The sequence below is a fragment of the Mixophyes fleayi genome, chromosome 2 (genome assembly GCF_038048845.1).
Source record: "Mixophyes fleayi isolate aMixFle1 chromosome 2, aMixFle1.hap1, whole genome shotgun sequence".
In the NCBI taxonomy this organism is placed as follows: domain Eukaryota; kingdom Metazoa; phylum Chordata; class Amphibia; order Anura; family Limnodynastidae; genus Mixophyes; species Mixophyes fleayi.
The window spans coordinates 25,097,170-25,109,343 of record NC_134403.1 but is presented as its reverse complement, the minus strand read 5'-3'; the positions used below and the strand labels follow the sequence as shown (position 1 = coordinate 25,109,343).

Sequence of the window (12,174 nt, the reverse complement as noted above, 5' to 3'; positions counted from 1 at the left end):
TATTATACCTATCCATGTCCAGCATATTATACCTATCCGTGTCCAGCATATTACACCTGCCCGTGCCCAGCATATTATACCTATCCGTGTCCAGCATTATACCTATCCTTGTCCAGCATATTATAACTAGGAGATCAGAACTTATTATACCTATCAGTGTCCAGCATATTAGAACTAGGGAATCAGAGCATATTATATTCACAACCTTCCAACAAATTTTAACCAAAGGTGTACCCAGCATAATAATATATTTAATAGTTATGTTAAAGCTGCACTAAAACCTAGGGTTCCTTTTTAACTCTTACAGTCCTTGCCGAAAACAGGGGGTGGGAGGAATGTGAGTAGGCGGATAAATCACTAGCCACAATCAAGTGACTGTGGCTTGCGATTGATCTTCCCACTTAACTCACCCCCCCCCCCCCCCCCAATCAATATCTAATATTAATGTTTCTTAAAAAAAATAACTTTGCCAGTTCATTACTGATCTGGTAGAACGCACAGGACTTTGGCTAGGAGTAGAGCGCATCTTAGGAAAATATTTTCTTTGGAGGTAGTACAGCTTTAAGTAATTGCTTATATCCTGCAATCATAAGCTAACCTCTCCCAGATGTCTCTTCTTCTACAGAAGCTGATAACTACACAATGTGACTTGTCTCAGTTACTAATTACAATGCCAGGTCTGTGCAAAACATGTAAGGACACTTGCAGGTATATAAATGTGTGTGGAGGTGAAGTAGATGGTTCTGTAGTGAATGAATCCCAATTAATAATAGGATAGTGGAAAATTTACTTTAATTACCTTTCTGTTGCCCTCTGGACGAAAATAAACAAATATTTAAGTTGTTTTAAACCTATTTACTTGTGAGCCAGAGATCAATGGTGCTATTTACCAATTCAGTTTATAAAAGACAGTCATTAAAACTTCGCATTATTGCAACAAAGATGACTTTTATTTACATTGTTGCAACCTAGTTGCATCTTTCTGCAAAACACAAGAGAGAAACTGATCATTCTAACTCAGTTCCAATGGCTACGAATCATTGTATTGTCATTTGGGTATAAAGCTGGGTACACACCTATGATACCTTACTTCAGATGCAATTTCTATAACGATTTCAACAATGATTGAAAATCCCGATGATCATTCCAATTCATGTGTACACACCCACATGATTTACCTTCAGGTCTGTGATCTTCATCTCTCATAACCATCTGCTGAAAGATGGTGACTCTGTACACTGTACAGATATCTGTTTACACTGCTGGTTGTGATGGTGTACACACTTTCACGTTTTCCTGACATCGTCCCATCGTTGATCGTGATTTTTAGGAAATTTTTAAAACCAAATCAACAGCTGCGATATGTTTTGGTACAATAAAACATGATCATGGGAGCATACACACTATTGCAATATCTGATGAAATGGTCCTGAATCGTGTGATATTCACGATAAGTGCATCAGTGTGTACCCAGCTTAAGAATCAAACGCATTTCAGTGAGTAAGAAAATGTTGCCAATCAATACTATAATCTCTGCTTCATGAAAAGTGAGGGGTTAAGAGATGCTCCCCCAAACACATATTCTACTAGTATCCTCCTACTCACAAGTATCACAGAGGCAGGGGCTAATGATTGGCACCTCAGCCATTCAGGAGACACTCCCACCCCCCACTCACCAGGAGAGGTATCACTAGGACTGGGGTTCGGACTTTGGACCACTGTTGATATTCGGAAAGCTGGCTCTTTGAGTGGACATCTTTAAAAGTAAACCATACGGAACAGCAAGACCGTTTAGAATCGACAAATGTGAATTATATCTGGATCAAAAGAATATCCTTTATGATCGACTACGCACAGGGCAGCCTGGAGGGAATTTGGGCCACGGTATATCAACTTCTTAGGGTCCCTTTCATAGCCACCGAAGGAGGCGTGACCACACCATGATGGTGGCTCCATCCACTACACAGCCAGTCCAAGACCGCCAGGCAGACCTGGTCTCTGTCAAAGTAATACCTTTCATTCACACACTCACTCTCCATGATATTTACAATATACTGGTAATAACACACATTGTATATATATATATATATATATATATATATATATATATATATATATACACACACACACATACATACATATATATATGTACACACATACATATATACACACACACATATATATATATATATATATATATATATATATATATATATATATATATATATATACATACACACACACACACACACATACATACATACATACATACATACACACATATATACACACACACAGTGGTGTGCTAACGGTTTAGGCAGGTGTTGAAAAAATGCTTTAAAAAATAGGAGTGTTAATAGTTTATTTTTATCAATGAACAAACTGCAAAGTAAATGAACAGAAGAGATATCTAACTCAAATCAATATTTGGTGTGACCACCCTTTGCCCTCAAAACAGCATCAATTCTTCTAGGTACACTTGCACACAGTCTTTAAAGGAACTCAGCAGGGAGGTTGTATTGTACAGCTCTCCAGCCTTTCGGCTCAGAACTGGAAAAAAAACAGTACACTCAACTACTGGTCTGAGAAGTCTGGCCAGAAGTGGTCTTCATGGAAGAATTGCAGCCAAAAGGCCCACCTTCGATGAGGAAACAAGGCCTACTATGCACGAAAACATAGAAACTGGGGTGCAGAATAATGGCAGCAGGTGCTCAAAATTTTAAATATTTGGCTGTAACAGAAGGCAGTTTGTTCGCCGAAGGACTGGAGAGCGGTACAATAATGAGTGTCTGCAGGCAACAGTGAAGCATGGTGGAGGATTTTTGCAAGTTTGGGGCTGCATTAAGCAAATGGAGTTGGGGATTTGGTCAGGATTGTGTCCTCAATGCTGAGAAATACAGGCAATACCATCAGGGAGGCGTCTGATTGGCCCTAATTTTATTCTGCAGCAGGACAACGACCTCATACATACAACCAATGTCATTAAGAACTATCTTCATTGTAAAGAAGAATAAGGAGTCCTGGAAGTGATGATATGGCCCTGACAGAGCCCTGATCTCAACATCATTGAGTCTGTCTGGGATTACATGAAGAGACAGAAGGGTTTGAGTCAGCCTACATCCACAGAAGATCTGTGGTTAGTTCTCCAAGATGTATGGAATGACCTCCCTGTAGAGTTTCTTCAAAAACTGTGTGCAAGTGTCCCTAGAAGAATTGATGCTTTGATGCTCTTTTGAAGGCAAAGGATGGTCACACCAAATATTGATTTCATTTAGATTTATCTTCTCCTCGTTCACTCTGCATTTTCATAATTGATAAAAAATAAAATATTAACGCTTCTATTTTTGAAAGCATTTGTCCACACCTGCCTAAACCTTTTGCAGAATATTGTATATATACAAATATAAAAATATATGTATATATATATATAAAAAAATTAATATACATTTATCAAAATACACCTCTTAATAGTATTCAACACTTTCTGTATTAACATAATAGTAATAGAATATTAAAAAGGTATTGAAAAAGTTTCTAATGACATTTGTAAGGAGATCTGGATCTCACAAATAGTATTGGATTCTCAGATACAGTGCTTCCCTCCTATTTTAAAGTATGTTTGGCAATCACTTTCTCTTATTTTTATATAACAATAATTTATATTTTAATATGTGGGCATCTCACACCAATAAACCTATTTTTATATTATTTTTCATATTGTGTATATATATATATTTATTTTTTTATGAATTATATTTAATATATTTCAAATATTTAACCATTCCTCATCTTATTTAAGTATACTTGTGATTTAATTATTCTACACTCTTGTATCATCCATTAAACTGCATGTTCCGTACGCCTTCATAAACACAGCAAAAAGAGAAGGATATATAAATAGTGCCTTTGTATTCGTTTAATGAACCTCTGGTGAAACTGCCTATAGAGGGGTGGAGAAACGCGTCTTGGGCTAAAAAAACAGAATCGATTCTACTACTTCTTGAACACTTCAGTACTTTAATCTTGAACAAATTAAGTCATTGCTTTCCGGAATTGTGTAGAAAAAGAACAAAGTGGTAATTGCAAAAATGGAGAGCCACATCGCATTTCACCTGTGCTAAGGATCGATTCCTTCATTTGTGGGGGAATTTACTGCAACTAAGTACAGTTTTTTCAAATTGGGAAGCATATTACAACAAGCCATTCTTTGGATACTATCTTATTGCCTTAGGGCACTAATGTATTTGGGCTGAATAACCTATGAGCAAGAAGATTGTGAACAATAGGTGTAAAATGTCTTTATTGGACATATACAAATAATTGATGCTTGTTGAAAGAGCTAGATACAGAAATCTTTATGAGCAGCTAAGTACGAATTGTTAGGCGTGATTTGATACACCAGATAAGTTGGGCTTTCTAAAATACTGATTTTATTATTTTAATAAAAAGATTTTCATTAGTATCTATTGTCGGCACTCTCTTATTTTTCTGTTATTTATAGATACAGACCACAGTTCTTCGGTTTGTTTGGGTGTGTTATTATATCATCAATGTATTGTGCTTTCTTTTATTGTTAATTTATAGATCTGGTTATTGCATTGACTTTGTGTGCACCAGTTATTATTTGCATTCATTAATCTGACAGCTAGCCTTCAGCACTCTATACTTTATTTATCTTGTGTCATTCGCCCTATGGAGTCCCTTGAGGCCAGACTTCACCTGGGGTGCTCCGTGGTGGCGTCTCCCTCCATGGATCCAATATGCTAGTGAATAAATGAATTGACTTCCTCTTTGGACATGATTTGGGGGGCTTGCGTAATAACGTTTCTCTCTTTATTTTTTACACATAGGTGGAGGGTTACCCTCATATTTTACCTGGAGAGGGATGTCTTATTTACATTTTTGTATATTCAGATATTGAATTACTTTTATATTGTTTATATTTTTGTTATATATTTTATGGTCTGATACAACTCAAAGGGAAACACCTTGCCCATTGAAATCTTCTGATTGGCTAGCAGCCATGTTCTCTTGCTTTGACATTCACAATGCAATCCCGAGGAAGAAGCCCCTTATTCTGCAAAACCGGTTAAGCCTATTCCTGTCTGCAGATGCCAAGATTATTCACTTTCCAGACTTCTAGACCTTGGTGTGCCAATTAGTCAAGAACTCCTAATTGCTCTTTAGCTGATATTTAATGCTGTGAATTACACTGCAAGTGTGTTCTTGCAATTATTTTTAAAACTGTTTATTTTATTCTTATTCTTTATATTATTGTTCCTCTGTTTCCCTTTATATCCAGGGTGCTCAACTCAAATCTGTTTCAGTAAAATATTTTTGGCTGTAAACTTAAAATCTGTGATATTTATTTCATTTCCAGACCTGTGCATTTGATGCAATTTATTTTAATGCATTTTCCTTGAGAACTATTGCTAGCAACGGTGGGCTGTTTCAATGTATCGGATTAGGGGTTTTAACTGGAGGTAATGTAGAAATATTTGAGTGGCAATGATGCATTACGCTGACCTTGGCTGTCAGGAGACAAGCATTAAATGAGAGTAGCAATATATCTGTATATGTGGGAGGCTCGGGGGGGGGGGGGGGGGGGAGATCAGTGGAAATAGTTTTTTTATGAATATTGGGTTAGGTTTGAAATGCTTCATAACAAAGGTGGATGTGGCTGCTTTGCTAAAGGAATTTAAAACTACTTGGGGAACATACATGGATATTCCGGGAATGAGAGAAATGCAGATGGGATGTCTTGGGAAGGTTTAAATAAACAGTAAGGGGAGAAATTCAGAATGGGTCAATCATTGTGTTCTCCTGTGATCATATGCTGGTTGATGTGAGGTTTACTGATGGTATTTAAAAGCCAGTTGAATACCACACAACAATAAATAGTCTCTAATATCAACTATTCGGCAGCCTTGTGGATGTGGACAGAGATCCTTCTATTGGTTGGTACTTGTTAAAACTTTTGTTGTTGCTTTTAATATTTCCCTTGATCCCAGAAGGACTTTGGCCATTCCTCTAAAACTCAACTGACCTCATGAAAAGACAAGAAGACAAATCTGGGTGGGAACCTCCTAACTGTACAGATTAAAGGTGTGTCACTAATGTGCTCCTGAATGGACAGGAGCCAGGGCCAATCAAGTGTATTTACATACCTGCTGTGGTCAGAACAGATTTGGTACATAGTGTTTTTCAAATAAATTAATCAGGTCTCCTTATGACTCCCACCCGTCCAATTTGGCATTTTCTATATGCTAATAGAGGTTCCCTATGCTACACGTCCATACGGCCAAGCTTTGTCTAGGCACAGCACCTGTTATTCAATATCGACATGTGTTACCTAGTGTGGTCGTCATGTAACAAGAAAGATCTGGTCACTAAAGATAGAAGCTGGTTGCACGAGGAAGCAAGCAAGACAAAAAAATGTAGATTAGTAGATCCGCTATGTGAGATATTAGCTCTGTCATTCTGATCAATAGAGCCAGTGCTTGGACCAACTGTGAAAAACTGAAATTCATTTCATTTATAATCTGTGATAATATTTCGTAGCGCTGTACACAGGTTGTTCTTTGCACTACACGTTGCTTGTGCGCTTAGAATAAGGATATCAACACTTAACCGAATTCCAAGAACAATTTAGTACTAATTGAAATCAAACTTTACCCTATTCAAATTTAATGAGCCCGATGTGAACATCCTCAAACTTAGCATATAGACAAGAAACCCACAGAGCAAAACAAAAAAATAGGAACTGAACCTACCTGAAAAAGAACATGTAGAGAGCAGCTGTGATGCAAAACAAAAGGACCTACAAGAAGCAACAAATAAAAAAACCAAATAAATAATATACACACGACACACATTTGTTAAAATGTTCCTAACATACTCTATTAAAGATGTTAATAAACACATACATGCATAAATAAAACAAGAAGTTTCTGACACCTACACCATTTAAAAAGTGGCTAACACATTTTCCGAACCTTACCCTAGTAGACTTTACATTAATGGGCTTCTCCCGAAAGGGATACAAAAACACTTATGACGTTGCTTGTACTATACAGAGGACGTCTTCAGAAGGGGAAGGTGGACCTGACTCAAAGGGTAAAAATGATGGCCAGCTCCTGATTGGATGGCCAGGTTCATTCATACTATTTTTTGAGCCTAGTGCATCGGAACCTCCCCATTGGCACTGCTACAACGCTACTCTCTGTCTATAGTGAAAGCATCCCAATGAAGAAGTGGCCACTGACAAATTACTCTGGGGTAACCGTGGCAATCATTTTTAAGCCATTATTCCTGAAATTCTGCTAATCAATGTACAGTGAGCGGCTGGCATTATCAGTCATGTCCTTAAATCCTAGAGAATTGGTAGGTATGATGGATTTTCTAAAGGGCTGTCTCCATTCTGTAGGTTACAACTACAAAGTAACCTACACATCAATCCACAGAAGTAATATCATTGTGAAAAACGGTGTACATTGGGTTATAATGATAACAGAAGAATAAAATACATACTGACAAATTACTGGCAGAGTTATGAAACAAACACTGAGGATATTATTACACATTTGCTTACACTAGAGTCATATTAGTGTGTTAGTGAGAATCCTGTGAGATATATATTAAACACACTCCTCTGTAAAAACTGAAATATTGTTCTTAGACGACATTGATTGCAAGGACTATTTAAAGTATTTAAAGCACATAAGGCTATACCACAATGACTGTGCTGCAAACACCAACACTAGGAACTGTGTCTTCAACTCCCAGCCCATAGCTGCAGTGCACAGGGTCCAATTTACTTTTTAATGCAACTATAATGCCTCCAGAATCTCTCTCTTTCCTGTCAAGGCATAGTCAAATCGCAGCATTACTCCGGTTACTCCCACCGCTTCTGGCCCAGCTTCAGGAAGATGGTCTCGGGAGACCGAGAGATCACCTATTTCGGGAGTCTCACGAACACTTCGCACAATCACGAGAAATACGCTCAATATTTAGAATATGGATTTTTTACACATCACTCATGACAATAAACAGCTTGGTTACCTCCTTTGCTCCTCCAGCTCCCACTCATGGGCTGATATAGAAGCAGCTTACCTCTCTATATCGGATTTGTCTAATATCTGGGGCCTACCTAAAATCTCCCAGCTCTGCACTGATCAGGAGCTCCCCTGCCTCACTATTTACTGCTCGGACCTGGGAGACCTGCAAAACCATCTCTCCTCAACTCCTCTGTCCATTATACCTCTGTGGCATGGCCCGCCTTTCACCCCTGGCATGCTTTATTCTTTCTCTCTGGCATGGCCCGCTTCGGGTATCCGATTCGCTGGTGACCTTTTGGACCGGGGAGGCCTATGACTTATGACGCCCTCCGCTCCAAAGACCCCGACCTAAACCTGCCCCTTTATCAATACCTACAAATCAGGCATTTACTCCTGCCGAGCGACCAACCTTCTCTGATTTCCCCATTTGAGACCCTCTGTCTCTCCTCCCCTCTTCGGAGAGGCATGATTTCTTCACTCTATAACTTACTCCTAGATGAGATACTGACCCTTGGGAATAGTCACAAGAGGGAGTGGGAGAGGGACTTGCCCCCTCACCAGAGGAGGACTGCTGGGGGACCATCAGATTAAGTGTGGCCTCCAGTTCCATATCCACATTAATTAAGGAGAATGCATGCAAGATCTATTAGAGATGGTATCTTACGCCGGATAGACTCGCTACAATGTATCCGACTGCCTCCCCTGCCTGTTGGCGGGAATGCGGTCATAGAGGTACCCTCTTACATATCTGGTGGTCGCGCCCTGTCATCTTCTCCTACTGGGATAAAGTAGCTAGCCTCCTGTCCTCCCTTCACCAATGCCTTATTCCCTATTAGGAAGGACCCTTGGTCCTTCCTCCTCTACTACCCTATACAAGATGTCAATGCCCACTCTGCGAACTTGGCCTTGCATGTCTTGGCGGCCGCTATGTTCCTGATAGCCAACCTGTGAAACGTACAGCACTCCCTCTCCCCGCGTCTCTTCTCCAAAATCCTATATCTGGTTCATTGCTAACATGGAGAAAATCACCTTCCTCCTACGAGATAAGAAAGATAAGTTTCACCAAATCTGGGCACCCTGGCTATATCAGTAACACCCCCAGCACGCCCCCCCCCCCCCATTTTATTTCTGCATTGCCTCTTACATACCTCCCACCCCCGCTCACATCACTCCTGCACGCTGAATCATTTCCTTTGCTCTCGGAGGTTCCTCCTTTCCTTGGTTCATTACAGCCGACAACCAACCCACCCCTCACCCCTCCCACTAATATTGATATTGCTTGAGACAGTACAACTTTTCATTTCTCCACTATGTTTCACGATGCATAGCAATTATTAACATGTATTATGACAGTAGTTGATTTTTTTTTTCCTTCCCTGTTATTTTCTCTGTGATTGTTCAAAAAGTAAAAAAATAAACAGCTTGATTTTCCGCCTGCAGAAACCTGCTGCTGAAAAACTGTTGGTGCGAATGTACCGTAGGGAATGTTGGTAAGAGGTAAAGAACATTGGTTCTAGTCACTAAAGAAGGGAGTGCTCCAGAACACAGGGCTGGAGGGACCTATAAATATTGCTGCTGAATCAGGAAGTGGTAATTAACGGTACTATGTAAGAAATGACTGCAATAGCCAATACTATATGTAAACTTTCCTGTGCGTGTCACGTTCTCATTCAATATTGAAAAGCAGCAAAAGACAAGCAGGCATCAATGTGTAAATCCCTCTCCTGACCTCATAGCGTTGGAGTAAAGTGTTTTGGCAACACAGCAGAAGAACAGCCACTCAGAAATCCACTTTCAGAAGAGAGTTCATTTCATCTGTATCAACACACAACCTGTACAGTCACATACATGAAAGGCCTTATAAAGTTTACCAAGGGCAGAAATAGCAGCCATTTCTATGGAGGAGGAATAAGTATAGAGCCCCGTGCATAGCGAGGATAAGATAACAAGTATGTCTTGAAAGGAATAGGCTGGAGCCATAAAGGTTAGGAGGCTGGAAGGAATCGAGGTGCCAGAGATTCTCCTTTTATCTGCAAGCCATGTGAAATTCAAGACAATGAGCCTCTCAGTCACTGCAAGGGAGAGCAGCAATGAATCATTACCAAAGGAGAGAGGAAATGTGTGGAAGGAGAGATATCCACAGAAGACATCCCCATGCTAGACCGAAAGTCTGGGATTTCCTACATTTTTTTTTTTTTTACACAAATGTTTTTTTTCTGTGGCATAGTAATATGTGGAATAATCTAGGTATAATACTGATACGTAGTTTATATTCTTTACCCTAGAGCAGGGGTAGGTAACCTGCGGCTCTCCAGGTGTTGTGAAACTACAAATCCCAGCATGCATTGCCTCCTATCTGCTGGTTATCTGCTGGCAAAGCATGCTAGGACTTGTAGTTTCACAACACCTGGAGAGCCGCAGGTTACCTACGCCTGCCCTAGAGCGAGGGTTCAACAGAAAGAAATGTGCTAGATAATGCATGTAGGATGGATCACCATAAACCTGTTGGATACACACACTGGTGGCAGCCATTTTGTGGGTGGAACCAATATAGGGAACTAGTGACATCAGTGAGGCATGAGGCACAAAGTGCCTCAGTGACATCAATTGTTCCTAGCGAGTAGGCCGAAGATTGGATCCGCCCACAAAAATGTCTGCCTCCGCTGTAGATGGGGCAGCATAACTGGCAACATTTTAAAATGATCTCCAGGGGCAGGTTCATCTAAGCATATCATGCACTGTAATGGAGAGGGAACTGCAATCCCTTCCATAATATGGAGATTGCATCAGTTTCTACAAGTACTCAATTTGCTAAACAATTTATTTTAGTATAAATTTACTTAAAGGGAAAGACCAGCTAGGGCCATTCACCAACAACAGTGCCCCCCCACACCCCCCCCCCCCAAAAAAAAAGGTAGGAGGAAAGTGTGTGTCCCTTCCACCCACACATTGTCATTGAACACAGAGTTTCTCTTAGCGCCCCCTTCTGGAGAACTCTAACACTACATCAGTGGTGAACTTAAGGTAATGGTAAAAACCCACAGAGGAGGGACTACATCGTATTACAGATACAGGGCAGTGGTCCATTATTTTTAGGAGAAATGTCCATGTAGGAACTTTCCCTGAACTTTAACTATTTTAATGTAAATAAAAGGGTAACAATAAACATAAGAGGAGAACTGATCACGCTAAAATCAGTCTCCAAGAAAGTACTACTCTTCTTCTCGTTAAATATTTTTTAAATAAGCCAATGCAATAGCGACATGCTATGAAGACATGTTCAAATCTGTCACATACAACAACCCCCGCTTTGGGATGCTGACGTCAACTGTCTGAGTTATTGGAACTTATTCGGGAAATAAATTCCTTACTCTATCGATAATTGGTTGGTTTTGTTAATAAACAGCTGAAGTTAACATGAAAATATCCGTAACAAATAAAGCATAATATATAAAATCAAGATGACATAAGTTAGACATCACTGAAAAACAAAGGTAGACTTTACTGTTATAACACTTGACTCGTCCCCAGGGATCGTGTTTGACATTGAAGGGGAAAATTTGTTCGGAACACGAGAAAGAACACGGACACCCCAGAACGTCACAGCCAAGCGAGCGCCCACTTCTCAGTCTGTCCCGGTCGTATTTGCTGACTATAAGACGTTTTATGCACCGCAGCATTGAAAGCTCTGTGTCTTTTAATCTATTAATGTAGACTTGCAATTTGGTCCTAATTGTCAGCTTCTTAACACTGTTGTATGGAAATGCTAAGTGTACGGCTCATTTGTAAAGTCATCCTGCTCTCTGATCTACTGGATACTCTTGAAGTTGTAAGAGATACAAGAGGGAGAGATTTACGGGTTGCTATTATTATTTTGTACCCTCTCGAGAAATCTTAGAACTGCATCTGCCCCTTCGACAAATTGCCAAAGCTCCCTTCACTCTGTCAGTTACAAGTGCATTATTGCCACCGGTTGGAAACGGTTAAATATTAAAGTTCAATGAGACCTCGGATGTATAATCCCAAGTAAGAGACACAACTTCAGTTAGAACATCAAATAGATTTATTTGAAATAAACTTAGCTACAAGTGTTGATCGATTCATAGGTATATATGTC

The 12,174-nt window shown here is 39.7% G+C and overlaps 1 protein-coding gene across 1 annotated transcript in view; it reads right to left on the bottom strand.

The window, feature by feature from the left end:
• The window catches only part of TMEM135 (transmembrane protein 135), a 265,659-nt gene that overhangs the window by 60,712 nt on the left and 192,773 nt on the right, over positions 1–12,174 (bottom strand). Inside the window, exon 6 of the mRNA XM_075198696.1 lies at positions 6,774–6,820. Within this exon, the coding sequence (XP_075054797.1) occupies positions 6,774–6,820 (47 nt within the window). The remainder of the gene's footprint in view (positions 1–6,773; positions 6,821–12,174) is intronic.